The following is a 21,361-nucleotide window of genomic DNA, read 5'->3' on the forward strand; positions in this document are numbered from 1 at the left end:
AAATATACAAATCAACATATTATAAACGTTCCAGTTTCAGCTCCACAGAGCAGTAAGAAGAAGGTCTTTCAAACGTTCTGAAGGCAGTGTAATGGAGAAGAGCTCATCTTCAGTGCCCACCTGACATCAGTGTGCTGTGTTTGCTGTTGCTCAGCTCATACGACACGTCCTGCTCTTGACTAGAGGGCTTCTCATCCTCCTCCTCCTCCTCCTCTTCATCTTCCTCAGTGCCCACGCGCACCATGAAGGCCGTCTGTAAGCTGACACACACACACACACACACACACACACACACAGTGGGGAGCGGTCAGTCCTGAGAGAGTGAGTGTGTGTTCAGATCAGTGTGAAGCGGTTTGTACCTGTTCTGAGTGGCCAGAGTCCTGCGGTACTCCAGTGGACTGGTGTGTTTGGGCTCTGATCGGTCCTGGTTCAGCACTGGTTTAGGACCCGCGGCCTTCAGAAGAGACTCTTTAATAGAGGCCGATCGGGACACGGATGCTTTCTCCTGAGCACAGACACAAACACATCAAACACACAAACGCCTTCAGAGTCTTCACTGCTCCCTGCATGACTAGTGAGGGATATTTACATATTTAATGATGAAATGTATTTATTTTAAATATATATATATAATATAAATGTATATATATATAATATAATATATATAATTTAAACATATAAAGATAATTCGCAATGTAAGGGTGGTCACGATACCATTCCAATAATAGTTCACCATTCTTGATCCCAGTTTTAATACCAATGCAATATCAATATGCATTAATAAAAATTGGCATAATAATAATATTATAAAGCTTGACCTAACCCAACCTGAATATTATATATAATAAATGTAATATTTTTGCTTATATGTCCATGATCAACAGTTTCTTTTAGCAGTGTTATTTTAGTATCATTAAGATACTATGTTTTTTATTCATAGCTTTAATTAGGTTGTAATATTTTCCATTTCAATTTTACAGTTGTAATAATTTTGTTGTGTGCCTTTGACATTTTTATTATACTTTTTTTTTTTTTTTTTTTTAGCATGCCCATATACTTTTTATCATTATTAATTTCAGTTTTAGTTACTGTATTTTTCTACACAAAGGTAAACTAAATAAAACTGAGAAATGTTTCCTTAGCAACTGGCTGGAATAAAATATATATGTATATTTTTTACATTTCTTTATATTTTATTTTAGTTAATTTTTATTTTATGTTTATGTTTTAGTTAATTATAACAACCCTAGGCAAACTTTATTATTAATGCTTGTATGCTTGTGTGTCATGCACATTTATAAGGATTTTGAACAATGAATTCAAACAACATTTACATAATTTTTACATTATATATATATATATAAAATTCTCTCTCTCTCTATATATATACATGTTTTGATCCTAACTCTGATATACTCGTCTTTGTCTAATATATTATATTTAAATTACTGTATGTAATTATTATTACATATTTATGTCATACTTTAAGTTTTTCCAGGACAGCTGTTCTTGGAAATGTTTGTTTGTGCGTATGAATATGTACCTTGTTCTCCAAGTTGGCATTTCCAGATTCCACATCTTCAGTATTCCTGCAGTTTTCTTCTGCATCAGTCGGTTTGGTGGTCAGCTGTGGCTGCTCCTCAGGCGACGTGTCCTGCTCAAACCCTGAGACATCACCATGACTCATATAACACTTCACACTTAACACAAGTCTGAGGGAACAGAAGAGGAAGTGATAAACAAGAAATGCTGGAGACGTTCACAGACGTCCAATCTAAAGCCTGGCAGGAACAGAGCGCTGTGGGGAATCATCAGCAGCTCAGTGACTCATGGCTCTGAACCGGACAGAGCGGGTTTATGAGAGGAAGAGCCCTCAGGACCAGAGGCATGATGGGAATGTGACATGGATGGTCCGTGATTGATGTATTCATGTCCTGTGGTAGTCTGAGCTGCTTCACTCATGTAAGACACTGCATATATAAACCTCAGATGATACAGTCGACTAACAGACACAAGGTTTACTGTGTTATATTTCTGTCCTCGAAGTAAAACAGCAACAGGAGGCAACAAAATTCCCAGCCAATAACAACATACATTATTTAACCACAAGTATGTGGGACACCCGCTTCTAATGAACAGATTGTTTGACTACTTTAGTGCATTTCCATCAGAACAAATCTTCATGTTTAAGCATATAAATTGATATTCTAGAGAATTGTGTGGTTCTAATTTTACTAGCAACAGTTTGGACATGGACCCCTTTTCTGTTCTAACATGACAGGCCTCTGAATACATAAGATATAGGATATACCCTCTGCTGTGTACTTTAACTGCAAGACCTCGAAGACACAAAAAAAAAAACATCTTCACCAAACACGTTCCCAGTGACTTGTACATATGGGGAGCAGTCATTGTAGACATTTCCAAAACTGTTGCAACAGAGATGGAAATACAATGATTTGAAATACATGAAGTATGTTTTCCATCGTTGTTGGCCACAGTTTTGGAAGTGTCTTCTAAATAAAAAAAAAACCCAATACCCAATACCATATATCCAATGTACAAGTGACTGGTGTTTGGTGAAGAGTTTTTGGCTCGAGGTCTGCATTTAAAGTCACAGCAGAGGTGTTCAGATGGTCAGATGAGGTGTTCTTCAGTCATCAACTCATTCCTTTCTGAACCTTTGTCTTGTACTCAGAGGCTCTGTCATGTTGAAAAGAAAAGGGTCCTGTCCCAAACTGTTGCTATAAAATTAATTCTCTAGAATATCATTATATGCTTAAACATGAAGATTTGTGCTCATGGAAATGACTAAAGTAGTCAAACCTGTTCATTAGAAGGAGGTGTCCCAATACTTTTAGCACTATATATATATAAAGTGTATCATATATTTAAATTGCAGAAAGTGTAAGCTGGCCGGTGTATTTTTAAGCTCATAAACTCCAGTACCTGTAGGGTGTAGTAGAGGTTGTCTTTGGTGAAGGAGAGGCTGCGGGACAGCGACCCGTCCTCTCGTCTTCGTTCACGCAGCGCCCCCTGCTGGTGCTTCCTGATGCGCTCCATCTGCTCCTCCACACTCATGCGTGTTCGGCCCACCTCTACAGCGCTGCTCATGTGCTCCACCGCACTGCGCGGACGGTCCTGCGGCTGGGACTAAACACACATATCACACTATACATATATATATACACTTCACAAATACTAATATAAAATAATAAGCAAAAACAATCTATTAAACAAACAAAATGTGTTTGTGTGTGTGTATGTGTATTGTGTGTGTTGTGTGTGTGGGTGTATATATGTATATATATATATATATATATATATATATGCATAAACAAATACACATATATTAAACAAATATTCATGTAAAATACTAAAATTCTATATTAGGCCAATTTTTTTTTAATGTATAATTATCATACAAATATTTTTATATTAATATAGTATTTCCATTGATATATATATATATATATAATACATTTAATAATATGAAATGTATACACATATATAAGTTGGATGCATTTGGATGTATTTTAGATTATATATTAACATTAAATATTACAAAAACCAGTACAAAAATGTATATTACAAATAATATTAAATATATTATTAAATCTAATACTAAAAAAAAATCATCAAGTATTAACTTTAACTAAATTTTTTATTATATATGCATTAATATTTTATATTATATATCCATTTATTAAAATATACACGACTATACAAATGAATTAATTAACTTATTATAATAAAAATACATAAAACTGAATCTAAAATGCTAAAAAACTTTTTATTTCTCAGATGATGACTGAAAGCTAAAGTCATGTGACCAGCGCAGCATATCATTGTTTCAAATGTTTTTTCGTCTGTGCTAAGCCAAATCTAACCAGAATTTAACCAACCAGCACAACCATTTGTTTTGCAAAGACATGCACAGTTCACATTTTTCCTCAGAAAATCTACGTTACATTCTATTAAACATCTGATTTGTGAAGCAGTATGCGGTATACAGAATAAGCTGCATCCTTACTGTTCTGGGATCAGGTTTCTTGCTCTTCCTCAAGGTGACATAAGAGGCGATGGTGGAGGATTCAGGCATGGGTGATTTAGTCCTGGGACTGACCACTCCGACGGGGTAACCTACACCTGACAGACAGACACAGAGCGATCAGCGGCCAGCAGGAACACCTTCAGGACTTCAAGTGATATCTAGAGTTAATATGCAGAGATAGAAGTGATAAAGAGTTATGTCTGATGTGTTTGTCAGGCACCTTTGGTGACGCCGGGCGACTCTTTCTCTGCCGTCTGCTCAGATTTGTCTTCGCCGTTGCTCTCGTCGACCTCGGCTACGGTGGTGAGCTCCGGCTCGCTCTTATACAGTCTGTAATCAGGCCCCTGAGAGCAGAGATCTCACCTGTTTACACATGATTTACCAGACGAGACGCGCCCATTCTGCTGCCATTACGTGGAGGTTATGATCACGGATTACATATTAAAATGGGAATAAAAAACAAACTAAGCCTCACAAAGGATGAGCTACAAACCTACGCAGTGCTGCTGATCTACTGGATGTCTTACAGCAAGTGTTCAAGGATGAACGTTTGTAAAAACCAAGAGGTTAAAAAGCAAAAAAGCACTTGAAATAAAAACCAAGTCAACCCAAATGGCTTTTTGATTTTTTTTTTTAACATTAATATTCTGCCCAAAATGAAAACAGTGAACTGTTTCTTTATTACAGAGGAAATAAAATGGCTTGTAGTGATATGAGGATGAGTAAATAATGACACAAATGGCTTTTTTAGGGTGAAATATTCCTTCAAACGCTGGTATCTAAAGAGTAGGTGACTGATATAATGCAGGCATTATCATTTATGCAATTTAATATTTCAAATAGGCTAAATAAAATAGAAATAATATTAATTTATTTCATTTAGACATTTTTAATGGTTGCTCTTATTGATATTATTATGATTAAAATATACTTCATTTATTTAACACTGAATAACCTAAAGTATAGGTAGTGGTTTTATTTTTTTTATGTATGTATTTATTTATTTGACAAAGGTAAATAATGTAAAGGTGGTCAGTATAAATTAATAATAAAAAAGGGGGAAAAAATCAGTCAGAAATTGTGTATGAAGTTAAATCATGTATAGGTAGTCAGTAAAAATGTGAAAGAAATCAGGCAAAAATTATTCATAATGTTAAACAATTTATAGGTGGTCGGTCATAATTGAAAAAAAAATCTGTCAGAAGTTGTTAATGATTTTAAATTCTTTACAGGTGGTCAGCAAAACTTAACACAAAAATTTGAAAGAAATCAGGCTGAAATTATTTAAAATGTTACATAACAGATGGGTGGTCAGTAAAAATGAATACAAATTTAAAAAGAAAATGAATTAAAAAAATTTGAAAAAACTATCTGAAATTGTTTACAGTGTTAATGTAAAGGTGGTCAGTATAAATTTATTGCATAATAATTAGGAAATAAAATCTGTCTGAATTTTTTTATGACATTAAATGATGTTTAGGTGGTCAGAAAAAAATGAACACAAAAACCGGAAAGAAATTAGGCTAAAATTATTTAAGATGTTAAATAATATATAGGTGGTCAGTAAAAATGAACATAAAAAAATCAGGCAGAAATAACTGAATATCCACTGATGAGGCTGATGGTTTTTTTTCATCTCAGAATGGCAGATATGTTCTTCTATCGCTAACAGACACAATCTAATCTCAAAAGCAAACTGACGCTGGGTGGCGATGGGTTAATGAAGATGGGATGGGATGGCGAGGGGGTCACAGCTGCGTCTTACGCTGTGGGCGCCGTTGCGCTGGGCGGCCTTGCGGTCCTCGGGCCGGTGAGGGGTGGTGCGGGGCGCGTGAGGAGGCCGGTCTCCCCCCTCATACGAGTACGGGAGAGGAGGACGAGGAGGCACTGAGTCTGACTCCTACACACAACCCAGAGTCACGGCCAGCAACCAATCACAGCGGCACAATACAGGTCAACTCGTGCTGAGGATCGTTAGTGTGTGTGTGTGTGTGTGTGTGTGTGTGTGCGCCAGCTGAAACAATTACACAAACATTATCATCATGAGGTCGGGAATAATCACTTACTTCACTTTTATGCAGGTTTGACAGCGGGTTTGCACCAGGAAAACCTACAAATACAGAAGGAGGGAGGGAGGGAGGGAAACATCTTTATGAAGTCATGGCTGCTAGTGTTGCTTTTCTTAACGAAAATGAAAACTATGGGTTCAGTTAATTGAAATAAAGCTGGAATTAAATAATAAATAAATAAAATGAAAAACTTGTTTGAAAATTAGAAATGTTAAATTAGAACTAAAGTTTAAATAAAAAATAAATAAATTCAAGGTAACCTGTGATATAAAAAATTAACTACTTAAAATGACAAAAATGTAAATAAATAATACAATTTAATCAAAATTAAAATGTTTATAATACTATAACAGTATATAAATAATATTAAAATAAGTAATAATAACTGCTTAATAGTCAGTTATTATTGGCTAATTGAAAAACATGTAAAAAGTATAATAACTGCAAAATAAATCTTAATATATGAAAATGATTTTAAATAAGACATTTTGAAGTATAAATAAAGAAATGGAAATTTAAAAAAAGGTTTAAAAATTTAGTTTGAGGTATTATTGGAAAGTATTGTAAAGATACATTTTCATGGGAAAATTTATTAAAATACTTGTAAAAATTATAATATATTATTTTTTAAAGTATAAATCTGAATAATATGTAAATATATTATTTTGGTTTTTAAAGTAAGTCTTTTTGTCTTTGTGTTATTGAAAATGTAAATCTGAATAGAGAATTATGTAAATGAAAATGGTATTGTCTTATATAAAAGCAAATAAATAAAAAATTTTTGTCTTGTGTTATTGCAAATTACTAATGAAGAAAAATGTGCATGAAAAATACATGTTAATAAATAATAAATATATATATAAGGTATGAGAATTGTGAAATCAGTCTTAAATAACATGAACATTTACAGATTATAAAAAGATTTTAAATTATATAATTTCCACGCTGAGGCCAATAAAAACATTGGCAGAACAAGCAGAAATCTGAAATCAAGTGTCATTACTGTTGCTCGTGTCTGTTAGTGAGTGTGTTTGTGTGTTATTCTTGTTCTCTCACTGGGTTCTGCGTTTCTCTTGGGTTTGTTCTTGTTCAGCGCCTCCATCACATCCTGAATCCTCCACAACTCCTTCTGGATCTGGACGTGTTTTTGGCTGGGCGGCTCCGTCTGCACACACACACACACACACACACACAAACAAAAACAAACAAACACAAAAACAAACAAAAAAACAAAAAACAACTCAATGTCTACTGGAGTCATCTTCAATATACACTATATTTCCAAAAGTATTGGGACACCCCCTTCTAATGAACAGGTTTGATTACTTTTGAGCCAAAAACTCATCACAACAGAGATGGAAAAACTGAAGTATTACTTTTGGCAATATAGCGTACATTCACATACTGCTCGTATTCAATCAAAAGTGTCACCTGTGGGCTCCCGAGGGCCTCGAGCTGCTCCAGTAGGTTTGTTTTGGCCATTGTGGCGTCTGCCTCCAGCCGATCGTACTCCCTCCAGCTCCGCTCCAGCTCCTGTCAGCAGCACAGCATTATGGGTGAGCGACTGAGAGCGCGTAGCATTGCATCAATCAAAGCAAACAGAACGAGGGACGTACGGAGCTGACACGTGACACCTCTCTGCAGGTGCTGAGCAGGCCGCTCTGCAGGACGTCCCGCTGCTGGATGACGCTCTGCACCGCCGCAGGGTTTTCGGCGCTCATCTCGATCTCCTGACTGGCCGACAGCAAGGCCGTCTCCAGCGTGTGCTGCAAACACACACATGCACGAGTGAGACGGCCGTCACAAGCCACTGCGAGACGCTCAGCAGGGACACGTTTGCTACCTTTTCTCTGTGGAGCTGCTGCAGTTTCTCTGCTTGATTTCTCACCACTTTATCCTGCTCGCACAGTCGACTTAACTTCGCCTGGAACGGTACAAATATACACCAATAATTATGACAGAATAATGGGTAAGTTTCAGTCTCTAACGAATCTGGGTTTGTAAAATGGCATGAAGAACAATTATACAAGAATTTGGGGAAAAATCATTTGTAATAAAATAAAATGTAAAATTTTATTTAAAATTTAATAAAATACCCATATATATATAAATATACACATATGTGTGTGTGTATATATATATATATATATACATACACAGTACAGGTCAACAGTTTGGAATCATTACTATTTTTAATGTTTTTGAAAGAAGTCTCTTCTGCTCATCAAGCCTGCATTTATTTGATCAAAAATACAGAAAAAACAGTAATATTGTGAAATATTATTACAACTTAAAATAATAGTTTTCTATTTGAATATACTTAAAAAAAAATATTTATTCCTGTGATGCAAAGCTGAATTTTCAGCATCATTACTCCAGCCTTCAGTGTCACATGTAACATCCAGTCTATCACATGATCATTTAGAAATCATTCTAATATTCTGATTTATTATGAGTGTTGGAAACAGTTCTGCTGTCTAATATATTTGATGAATAAAAGGTTAAAAAGAACTGCATTTATTCAAAATTAAAAAAAAAAAATCTAATAATATATATTCTAATAATATATTTTTATTTACTATCACTTTTTATCAATTTAACACATCCTTGCTGAATAAAAGTATTGATTTTATTTAAAAAAAAGAAAGAAAAAAAAATTACTGACCCCAAATTACTGACCAGTAGTGTATATTGTTATTACAAAATATTTAATCCTAAAAAACAAACCTTCTTTTTTTTTTTTTTTTTTTTTTTTTTACTTTTTATTCATCAAAGTATCCTAAAAAAGTATCACATGTTCTGAAAAAATATTAAGCAGCAGAACTGTTTCCAACTTTGATAATGAATCATCATATTAGAATGATTTCTAAAGGATCATGTGATAATGATCCTAAAAATCCAGCTTTACATCACAGAAATAAATGATAATTTAAAGTATAATAAATTTAAAAACAATTATTTTAAATTGTAATAATATATCTCAATATTAATTTTTTTTCTGTATTTTTGATCAAAGAAAATGCAGGCTTGATGAGCAGAAGAAACTTCTTTCAAAAACATTAAAAATAGTAATGTTTCCAAACTTTTGGTCTGTACTGTATATATATATATATATATATATATATATAAGTATCTATTCTTAGTTTGCTCTCAGACTTCAGTAAAAGTTTTATGATTCCATATTTAGTCCATATTCCATATTCATATTCATCTCTATTCATGCCTTGTTAATATAGCTTGATAAATTAATGATCACCCGCTAACATGCTATAATACATCTTGACGACTATTCAACAGCATTTTTATCTTGGGAAAGATTAAAAAAAATAAAAAAAATAAATAATAATAATAAAAAAAAAGCTTTTTTTAAATGTTATTTTAAAATATGTTAAAAGGTTACAAGTTTTTTTTTTTTTTTTTTTTTTTTTTTTTGCAATTATTAAAACTATTACAGAATTTAATGTTTAAACTAAATTCAAATGTATAAATATTTCATTTTAAATTTGCCTATTTGCCTGAAAAGTAGTTTAATCATTTGCACTTTTTCAACTGATTTATGTGATTATTCAACTGATTATGATTTATGATTTAACAGAAGCACAAACTGAAATAATATTTGTCTCAGTGTAATCATACAATCATGCAAACGATCAGTGGACAGTACGAGAGTCAGCTTACATCGATGTCCAGCTCCTCGGGTCTGTATAAGTAGGTGTTTTCTCTGTACTCTTCAGGACTCATCTGCTGCAATGAGAGGAAATAACGTAAGATATGATAAGCATTATATAATAAATCCTAGAAAGTGTTACACGCCGCTCTAGACTGCTTTGAGACCTTGCGCATGAAGCGATGGAGCAAGCGACATGAGTCTGTGTACAGTTGATTTACTACTGCTGTACATGCAGCTCATCAATATGCTGTCAAATGAAGGCAAAAACTCATTTAGACTTAAATAATGAACTTTTTTGCAACAGTAACTTCAGTAAATCTTCTAACACTTGCAGCTGGTGTAATATAAATGTGTTGTGCTGTGCAGCAGGGATCTTTGTATACAGTCACAATATATACAGCAGCACTGGGACTGACACCAACCACACAATCCACAAGAAACATGCAAACTCCATCCAAACAGTTCGGAGGAAGCAAATGGGAATGTTATATATATGGATCCACACTGCAGAAAATTATTTTCTTAATTTTTCTGACCCCATTTATGATATTTTTGTAAGACTTCACTTGAAACCTTTATGCATAATGCATTATTAAAGGCATTCATAATGTTTGTTATAATGCATTATATATTTTCTTATAAATAATTGCAAACAGTTAAAATGCATTATAATATTTGCAGATTTCTTGCTACATCTAAAAATGGTTGTTACTATTTAATGCATAATTATTGCATTAAAATACTTTTATAATGCATCATATACAAAGGCTTCAAGTAAATTTGCTAGTGATTTCTAAGTGAAAATATTTCAACACCATTTTTTTTTCAGTGCATTTATGGAATATTCTTCACATTAGGCAACTAAACTAATGATCTAATGAATATGAATGTATCTTGAATATTTTATGTACAAAATATGTATTTTCTAGCTCATATATCAATGGAAAATATGATAAAATAATAGCTAAATAATCCTATTTTTATTAGCAATTTTAATAAAAACATTGCAAAATACTGTCTTCATGGCTGGTAAGAAATACTTACAGCCAATAAATTCTTAATTTAAACTTAATGTAAAGTCTTATTTCGATATGCATTATATATAAAGGCTTCAAATAAATTTATACATGATTTCTGTGTGAAAATGGTTTATTTTTTAGTCCATTTATGGAATATTCTTGGCATTAAGGTAATAACATGAATGTATATTATGTATGAAATATGAATATATCTTTAATATTTTATGTAGAAAATACAGAATACACATTTTTTGCTTATATATGATGTTGTTAGTAAAAGTATAAAAAAATAAGCTAAACAATGCCACTGTTATAAAAATGTATTATTTTTGTTATATATATTTCTGTATTGTATATATATTTTTTGGTGATATATATATGTAAGGGTAAAGATGTGGATATTTGTACGAGAAAACAGTACAAAAACAAGGAGTAAGAAAAATATTTTTTTGCAGCGCAGAGACACACTCATTCACACTTTTCCGGATGAATTTATGTAGATATGAATCATCTCATCACGGAAATAAAGCTGCTTCAGCACCATCTGGTGTGCTAAAAACAGAAAAAAAAAAAAAAATCACTAAACTGTTAACAGCGCTCGTGTTGTACACGTTCACATCTGCTACGGGAAACACAAACAGAGTCTGAACCACAATTTCAAAGAAAAGAAATCAACAGTTTGAAAGTATTGTGTGCTGGAAACTATGGGAGGTTTCAGGAGGTCGGTCTGCTGCAGTAGATGTTCCCTACAGGTCAGCGCTCCAGTTAGTGTGACTAATGAAAACCCGAAAGCCCTCACATGTTCGGCCACGGGCCGAGCCGCTTGCACAGTGAGAATAACAGTCTGATGGAAGCAACTTTTAAACGCTATTTATCCGTTGCAAATGACACCTACTGTAACTGCAGCAATTGCATGCCTTCTAATAATGCATATACTTTGGATGTTTTACTCTTAAGAATAATAACACTTTGGGAATGTTCAGTGCATTTATGGAATATATTTTTTATACTAAGCTACTAAAATGAATAAAAAATATGAACATACATAATATTTCATGTACAAAATCGTGGTGCTTGTAAATCTAATATCTGATGCTATGAGTGAAATTACAATAAAATAGTAAGTGAAATAATCCCATTGTCATATGCACAAAAATATAGTTTTAATAAAAATATGGCAAAACACAGTTTTAATGGCTAGTAAGAAATATTTATGCTAATAAAGTCTTTATTATTCTCTAAATTCTTATTCTCTTATTTTATTATTCTCTAAACAACACTTTAAACCAAGCAATTTCAACAACAGAAAATAACAGTCTGATTTAAGTAGCTCACGCTTTTTATCTGTCTTCTAATCATTTTTACTTTGTACATTTCTTTGCCACAAGTCAAATGATTTACATTTTTTTTGCAGTATATTTTACAAGAAAAAAACTATTTCAGTCTTTCTATTTCAAAATTCAGTGTTACAGTTTCTTAGTTATTACTTGAGAATTGCAATTTTGGAGTTTTTCACCTATATTTTTCACATTAATACAAAAAAATAAAAATATACAAAAAAAAAATATATTACTTAAAAAATTCATAAATTATTCTAAACACACATATGAAACAACATATAAATATTTTACTTATATTTTAAGTATACAAAAATAAAAAACACAAAAATACAGTTTTAATAAAAATATTTAACAATACAGTTTCAATGGCTAGTAAGATACATTTATGGAAACATTCAAGTCTTACTTATAATTTAAGGCTACTAAAATTAATATTACATACAAAATATAACTATATTGACATTAAGTTTAAATTAAAAATGAATTCGTCGGTTTTCATTATTCTTAGAAGTAAAACTGTATTTTGCACTATTTTTAATAAAACTTTATATCCATGCTTATAACAGTGGAATTATTATTATTATTATTATTATTATTATTTTATTATAGTTCCACTCAAATCAGCATAATCCCATTGTCATGAGAACAACAATTAAGGTTTGTTAAATATCTTCCATTGCAAAAAATAGCTTTAATGGCCAATAAATCCTTATTTCACTCAGAATTGTTAGTTTGCAACATGACACTTTAAACTTTGCCCTGTTCGCTGGCAATGCTTACCGAACAATTTGCTTGACATCATGGGGTTTCTGGAAGGCCCGTGCACACCAACAACAATTATTTTTGATGTTGCTTTAAATACTTGAGTAGTAATTGTGTGGGATTTTTATTGTCATTTTTTCCAACAATGATTCCACTAATGTTGTTCATCTATTCTTATAGAATGATTGTTAAAACTTTATACTTAAGAGTTTTAATCTGATGTGAATGGGCCTTTAAAGCTGATGAAAGCTGTGCAGTGCTTTTCTTCTGGAGGTTAAAAGGCTTTGTAAACCACACTGGTCTCCAGTCACACATGAAAGCCGGCGTGATGGATGGAGCCATTGCTAATGAACGGCACATTAGCACCAGCAGCTGGGATTCGCACGGAACGATCAAGCCATGCCAACACTAGCTCCACTTTCAACAGGAAAACAACAACAAGGAGAACCAATGGGATGTGCTGGAGCGAAACCGACACAGGATGGGGCAGTGAGGGGGTGGAGCTTCAACAAAGAGGCGGGGCCCATGACACGAGAGGGGAGGAGCATAACCGTGTGTTCCAAGACCTTACTTGCTGGTACAGTTGCGGCCTTGGCGCAGAGTTCTCAATCATAGTGTGAATCATGAAGATTACTGGCTCATTCTCCTTCATCTAGTGCACGAGGAGGAGGAGGAGGAGTAACAGGAATTAGCTTCTGACCCTCACAAACATCACATGTCTGCTTTACTCATGCGTTTTTCCTGTTCGCTGTTCCAGAATAATGACTGTGTGCACTTCAGTAATGCAATACAATATTAAAAGACAATAAATGGTTCCTGTCAAAGAACATTTGCTGGATAATGCTATTCTGAGTTGACCATTTTCATAAAGGTCAGTGGAGATAAAACTTAACTTAAAACATCAAACTGTCCACCAAGATATGTTTATTCAGAGATGCAGTCTTTACTGAGATGTGCTTCATAATAATAATGAAAAAATAAAATATACCTGTTAGTATTACTTATAATGTAAGAATTACAGGAAAACTTCAAACTACAGCAGTCTGGTTTACTATTAACTAACACTAAAACATAAAAAACTACTTGAAATGAACCTGACAAAAAAAAAAAAAAAAAAAATAAAAAAAAATTATATATATATATATATATATATATATATCTATATATATATATAATATATATATATCTATATATCTATATCAAAATTTTATCTATGAAAATAATAATAAAAAGCTCATTTGAAATTGTAATAAATATTATAATATTAAAATAAATACTAATAAGATAGCACATGTCCAGAGAGCAGAAAATCACTAAATAAATAAATAGAAATTATATTAATAATTTATTTAACAGAATTATTCAACTTCATTCATGAAAAATAAAATCAAATATAATTATTGAACTCAACCCTCCAAAGAAAAGAAAAAGAAATATTGCCTTTGCAACTAAAATAAGTTAAATAAATAAAACGACAAACTAAAAGAAATTAAAGCTACACAACATATAAAAAAAATATTAATCTAAGAGTAACATTGAAAATATCAAAGCAATTATAAATATTCAGCTACATCATAATGTTTTATGGGATGTGTTGTTAATTCCGTCAGTTACTGAATACTTGTCTACGTATTCATTCTGTCAATTCTTAGAGCTGTTATACATGAAATCTAGCTCCTCAAGCAAGGGCTTTAAAAATAGACAGGTTACTGCTGTGATCTGTTAGTTAAATGAAAAATACAATACTTTCACAGCAGGCTACCACTGAGAATTGAGCCTGACAAACTAAACAATACAAATGAATCCAGCTCATGTTTTGTTGCTAAAAATGCTTTGAATGAACGGCTATTTTAAGAGACACCATCTGCATTCAACAGAACTTCAACAGAACAAAGAACTGCAGCAGATGCACCGAGGGCCGTTTGATCTGCGCTGTAATAAAAGTACAGTAGCCAGAGAAATAAGACAATGAGAAACAGGAAGTGAGAAACAGGAAAGGCCCTCACCTGGCTGTCCAAGTACATGAGATTCCTCTGTAGGTGATGGGAAAGGATTTCACTCTAGAGACGGCAAGAGAAAGAAAATAAAACGATAGAGAAAAGAAAACCAGAGACGTGGGCTTCAGAGCAGGGGAAGTGCTAAAGGAAAAAAACTCAAGAAGCCGTTCAAAGTCAACAACTGCAAACTCCACTTTCTCCTCAAGTTCATCATGCACTTTTATGAGCGAGACGAAGCAAGCTGAAGAGCAAATCAGAAATGAGCTTCTTCCACATAAAAGGGTTCACCAAAGAAAACATCTAGCTATCAAAAGAGGATTGCAAACAGAAACACGACTTCTGCAGATCATGTTCCTCAAACTGCGTCGGAAGCATGCAGCAGCCGCACAAAACATGATCCAAACCTACAGGACTGGAGAAAGGAAGAGACGTTTCTCCAAACAGCGGCTCAAAAGTTTGGAATAGTTCAGATTTATTGAATTTAGTGAAGTTTGCATTTATTTGATCAACAATACAGTAAAATTATATAACATTATCACAATTTAAAATAACTTTCTATTTTGATATGTTTTTATTAAATGTAATTTATTCCTGTGATGCAAAGCTGAATTTTCAGCATCATTACTCCAGTCTTCAGTGTCACATGACCCTTCAGAAATCAGCCTAATCCTGCTCAATTAATGCTTAATATTTTTGTGCTATAAATGTTTTTTTTTTTTTTTAGAAACTGCAACATTAATTTAAATTAGAAAACTTTTATAATGTTAAAATTTGTTTTTACTGTCATAATTTATACAGTATAATTTTTAAGGCTTTTTTCAACAAACATGGGAAATGATAATGATTTCTGAAGGATCACATGACACTGAAGACTGGAGTTATGATGCTGACAATTCAGCTTTGCATCACAGGGATAAATTACATTTTTTCATATATATTTACACAGAAAACAGCTATTTTAAAAGGTAAAATATTTTAAATTATTACTTGTTCACTGTTTTTTTGTCATATAAATGCAGCCTTGGTGAGCATAAAAGATGTCATTCAAAAATCGTAATTATTCCAAACCTTCGACGCTAGTGTGCACTAAATCTGGCACTGAAACATATTTCTTTAGACATCGTCCAATCCACAACAGCATGCAGAAGCAATGGGAAAACCACCAGACTTGGAAATGGACAGGCTGGGTTGTGGGGTGGCCGGGGTTTGGCGGGGGGCTAGTGATCCGCGAGGCTGACCTTTGGGTTGGCAGCATCGAGGTTTAGCTGCATTAGCTGAGCGAGCGTGTGCTCGCGGAGGCTGTTGAGCTCGGCCTGCTGCCGCCGGAGCTTGATGAGCAGCAGGGTCAGTTCCTCTGGCTGCAGCGGGCGACAGGAGCAGCGTTAGTGTGGGCCGTCGTGAAGGGGGTTATGGGAAATCAGGCCATGTTTGATACAGAGGACATGTGCTGGATAGACTGACATACACCTGTGATATCTCTTGATTAACCAGCTCTACCAGCGAAGTTGTATAAACTAGTTTAGTAACAATGAATTCTCGAGCTAGAAACTAATTACAAGCTGGTTTGAATTTTCTATTAACAATGGAAAATCAAGCACAACACTAACAAATTATTAAAAATGAAGAAAACTAAAATTAAAAATAATTTAACATAACATTATGTTAAAATAATAATAAAAACTATAATAATATATTAATAAGTTTAAGTTTGCTTTCAAGAATGGAAAAATCAAGCACAATAAAATTACTGAAACTTTAACTAAAATTAAAATGAAAAACAAAATAAAAGCTAATTTAAAATATTAATAAATACTAGAAAAGTATAAATAATATGAAGTAGAAAATCTGTAAATAAATAATTGGAAATTATATATACGTATATACAAACATTCATATATAATAAAGCAGCACAAAATTAATAAAACTAAAATAAAAAATAAAAACGTAAAAACAAATGTGATTTTGAAAATAATAAATACTATAATAGTATATAAATAAGTTTAAGTTTGCTTTCAAGAATACTGAAACTTTAACTAAAATTAAAATAAATAATCTGTAAATAAATAATTGGAAATTATATATACTGTATGTATATACAAAAATTATTTTATAATCAACGAGCACAAAATTAATAAAACTAAAATAAAAAAAATAAAAAATACACATTATTTTAAAATAATAAATACTATAATAATATACAAATAAGTTTAAATTAAGTTTTAAGTTTAAATTTGTATTCAAGAATGTAAAATCAAATGTAGTCTGAATAAAAAAAATAATAAAAGCTAATTTAAAATATTGATAAATACTATATACCATATAATACTATACTAAATAAATAGCATATAAAAAAATAGAAAGTAAAAAATCTAGAATAACTAGAATGCATGTGTATATATACAAACATACATATACAATTAAGCATAACAAAATTAATAAAACTTTAAAATGAAAACTCTAAATACAAGTTAATTCAAAAAATATATGAATAATATAATAGCATATGAACAGTTAAATGAAACTGGTCCAGGGAGTAGAAAATCTGTAAATACAATAATTAATTCATTTGTAGTATTAAGTATGTAATATCTAATCATCATTACTAATCAGCTTTACCAAGTTCTGCTAAATTGCATAAACTACAAAACCATGAATAACCAGCTTTTTGAGCTAGAAACTATAAGCACAAGCTGGATTTTCCAGAAACAATAGCTGGATAAAGTTTAAATTTGCTTTTCAGAAAGGAAAATCCCAGGGGTTTATGCCAATTTATCCTTAAAAACTTGTTCTGAGGAAAATAACCCTGGGATCTAGATTATCATATGTCTGTCATTTCATCTTGGTTTATATTAATCCAAACAAAGTAAGTTATGTCATGAAAAACAAAGATGATAAAAACTCTCCAAGAGGCCAAAACGTTTAAGGTGCTAAATTGAATTTCATGCACTGTATTGAAAGACATTTTTACAGCAGCTTTCCAGCGATGATGAGTAAAACACATATGGAGGAGCTCTATTAATATTTCATCAAGTGACCGCAGGCTTTTTCATTAAAATGCTCTCTGCCTGAAATAATATCGCAGACAATTTCTGCCAGCTGTACTTTGCATCTGTAAAATGAATAAATAAAAGCAGAAGCTTAACGGGAAAAAGGCAGCTTAAGACTGCCAGAACCTGAAACGTCAAGTAAGAGAATAATAATTATAGTTTTAAGAAGAGCTTATGGTATTAGCGCTTCACCTGTCACAATAAACACACACACAAACACTCATCTCTCTAGCATTTCATTCAAGACCTAAAGCTTGAAAAAAAAACTACACTACAACAAAACACAACCACACCAAATTAATTTTCACCACCTTTAAAGTCAATAATAAATGACTGCTAAAACATGCTATATTTTCAGGTCCAACCATACCAGAACCATACCTTACCAGTAACAAGTAACAATTAATCATGAACTATTAAACAATAGAACAAAACTATGTGTTATTTATTTTGACTTTAAATGAGCAGCTCAACCTCTGCATGTAAAACATTCTGCTCATTTGCAAGCCAAAGCCTCAACGAATCCTTGGTGGCTTGCAACTGAAAAATGCAAAGAGTTTGAGAGGAAAGCAAAGTTGTGGATGTGTGAGTTCCAGACGGAGGTGGTGGGTGGAGAAGAGGGAAAGCGTACCGTTTTGCCTTGCAGAGACTGTGCAGTGATGCTCTGTGCGGGAGGAACAGGCCTGCGCTCGGCAGGAAAGGAGTACTGACAGAGAGAGAGAGAGAGAGAGAGAAAGAGAGAGAGAGGAAAGCACAGTGATCTCATGAGCATTGGAACGGAACACTCTGGTCAAGAGAGCATTAAACCCACAGCCTTAGAAGAAACTTAAAGGCTTGGAAATAATGTGATCTGGTAATTACAAGCTCAGACACGGTCATTTTTTTTTTCACGATTTGTTATGTTGCAGCCTTTTAAATGACATCTTTTCCCACTTCAGTCTACACTCCATACACTATAATGGCAAAGCAAATAACAGGTTTTTAACATCGTTGCAAATTTATTGCAGATAAAAAACTTAAATGGTTCCATTGCATAGGTATTCATACCCTTATCTGGGACAGTTGAAATTTAGCTCAGGACTGTCAGGAGCATTCATTTTGCTTGTAAATGTTACCACACTTTAAGTGAAGTTAACCTGTGGCAAATTCAATTGAATGGGTATGATTTGGAAAGGCACATACGTCTTAATAAAAGCTCGAACAGCTGTACTGTGTATATTTATTATGTAAATATAAATACAAACACATGCATGTACATATTTAAGAAAAATATGTTATGTTTATATATTAAATATATTTATATAAAATATAAAATATAATAATCTAAATATATAAATGTATATACATATTTTCAAAATATATACATGCATGTGTTTGTATTTATATATACATAAATAAACACAGTACAAATATATATATTATGTAAACAAAAACTTTTATTCTGGATGCAATTAATCGCGATTAATCTTTGACAGCTCTAATATATATATATATACAGTACAGGTCAAAAGTTTGGAAACATTACTATTTTAATGTTTTTGAAAGAAGTCTCTTCTGCTCATCAAGCCTGCATTTATTTGATCAAAAATACAGAAAAAACAGTAATATTGTGAAATATTATTACAACTTAAAATAATAGTTTTCTATTTGAAAATACTTTAAAAAAATAATTTATTCCTGTGATGCAAAGCTGAATTTTCAGCATCATTACTCCAGCCTTCAGTGTCACATGTAACATCCAGTCTATCACATGATCATTTAGAAATCATTCTAATATTCTGATTTTATTATGAGTGTTGGAAACAGTTCTGCTGTCTAATATATTTTGATGAATAAAAGGTTAAAAAGAACTGCAGTTTATTCAAAATAAAAATACTAATAATATATATTCTAATAAGATATTTTCTTTACTATCACTTTTTTATCAATTTTAACACATCCTTGCTGAATAAAAGCATTGAGTTTTATTTAAAAAAAAAAACGAAAGAAAAAAAATTACTGACCCCAAATTACTGACCAGTAGTGGTATATTTGTTATTACAAAATATTTATATTTTATAGCTTTTTTTTTTTTTTTTTTTTTTATTCATCAAAGTATCCTAAAAAAGTATCACATGTTCTGCAAAAATATTAAGCAGCAGAACTGTTTTCCAACTTTGATAATGAATCATCATATTAGAATGATTTCTAAAGGATCATGTGATAATGATCCTAAAAATTCAGCTTTGCATCACAGAAATAAATGATAATTTAAAGTATAATAAATTTAAAAACAATTATTTTAAATTGTAATAATATTCCACATATTACATTTTTTTTTCTGTATTTTTGATCAAATAAATCGCAGGCTTGATCAGCAGAAGAAACTTCTTTCAAAAACATTAAAAATAGTAATGTTTCCAAACTTTTGGTCTGTACTGTATATATATATATATTATATATATATATATATATATATATATATTATATTTTGCACCTGAAGCTGGTACCACTAACACCAGACCTGTTTTTTGGGGGTGGGGTTTTCCAGGCTTGGAAATAATTATTTTATATTCTCCCAGTTTGTCCCTGCTGAGGGAACCCTGTGCGACTCTGTACCTTGGAGAGGTGCGGCCGGTGGCGGCGTTCAATCGTCACGTCCCCACGAAACACCGGCGAGGAAACTTCAGAGCAGGAATCCGGGTTGAGGGGGCGATTAGGGGAGAAGGTGTGGTAACCGGCCAGAGACCCGTGGGAAGGGGACGTGGGGATGGACTCGGCAATCTGGCCCATGGTTTCGATCCTGCTCAGCGACCCCCACCCCATCCACTCGTACAGCTGCCACATGGTGTCGTCCCGTATGGAGCGCCGCTTCTCTGCAGTCGTGGGCTGCAGCGCCCGGTCGTACATCGACCCCGCAACACTGCATAGACACGGTGGCTCGGCATATTCCTACACAATGCGACCCCGCAACACTGCAGATGCTGTCTGGCCGCAGCATGTTACGTGGGAGCGTCCGGTAGCCCTCGGGATAGCGTGGGACGATCTGTGCACGGTGGCTCGGCATGTTTCGCGGCAATGTTTTTTTATGTAGGACTTAATGCATGCTTTTTTTAAAATAATGCTTGGAAGACAAAAAATTAAAAAACGTATCCAATCACGGGTCGGCAAAAGTGTGTTATATTTTTTAAACGAACAAACAAAAAAGTCTGCAATCACTATAACAGGTCGGCAAAAGTGTTATATTTTTTAAACGAACAAACAAAAAAGTCTGTAATCACTAAAACAATTTAGTTACTTATCATTTGACAATCATATAGTAATTTCTATATTTATTCATTTGTTACCAAAAAACTTAAAAGGTTTAATTTTCATTTGATTAAAAAAAAAATGTTTTTATCTTTTAATCAAAAGATAAAACCAG

General features: G+C 32.7%; 2 protein-coding genes across 2 annotated transcripts in view; both read right to left on the minus strand.

The window, feature by feature from the left end:
• The window catches only part of LOC122137111, a 5,801-nt gene extending 3,912 nt beyond the window's left edge, over positions 1-1,889 (minus strand). The window contains exons 1-4 of the mRNA XM_042722610.1: positions 1,828-1,889; positions 1,544-1,712; positions 360-505; positions 121-260 (exon numbers count right to left, since the gene is read on the minus strand). Of these exons, the coding sequence (XP_042578544.1) occupies positions 121-260; positions 360-505; positions 1,544-1,712; positions 1,828-1,889 (517 nt within the window). The remainder of the gene's footprint in view (positions 1-120; positions 261-359; positions 506-1,543; positions 1,713-1,827) is intronic.
• Positions 1,890-2,868: 979 nt separating this feature from the next.
• LOC109072030 (pleckstrin homology domain-containing family A member 5-like) overlaps positions 2,869-21,361 on the minus strand; it is a 56,197-nt gene continuing 37,704 nt past the window's right edge. The window contains 15 exon segments of the mRNA XM_042721639.1: positions 2,869-3,153; positions 4,034-4,149; positions 4,275-4,398; positions 6,121-6,164; positions 7,180-7,288; positions 7,555-7,656; positions 7,740-7,889; positions 7,967-8,047; positions 9,802-9,864; positions 13,486-13,566; positions 14,921-14,974; positions 16,150-16,269; positions 18,590-18,664; positions 20,557-20,860; positions 20,904-21,044. Of these exon segments, the coding sequence (XP_042577573.1) occupies positions 2,884-3,153; positions 4,034-4,149; positions 4,275-4,398; positions 6,121-6,164; positions 7,180-7,288; positions 7,555-7,656; positions 7,740-7,889; positions 7,967-8,047; positions 9,802-9,864; positions 13,486-13,566; positions 14,921-14,974; positions 16,150-16,269; positions 18,590-18,664; positions 20,557-20,860; positions 20,904-21,044 (1,834 nt within the window). The 3' untranslated portion in view covers positions 2,869-2,883.

This window comes from Cyprinus carpio, chromosome B4, assembly GCF_018340385.1.
Source record: "Cyprinus carpio isolate SPL01 chromosome B4, ASM1834038v1, whole genome shotgun sequence".
NCBI lineage: Eukaryota > Metazoa > Chordata > Actinopteri > Cypriniformes > Cyprinidae > Cyprinus > Cyprinus carpio.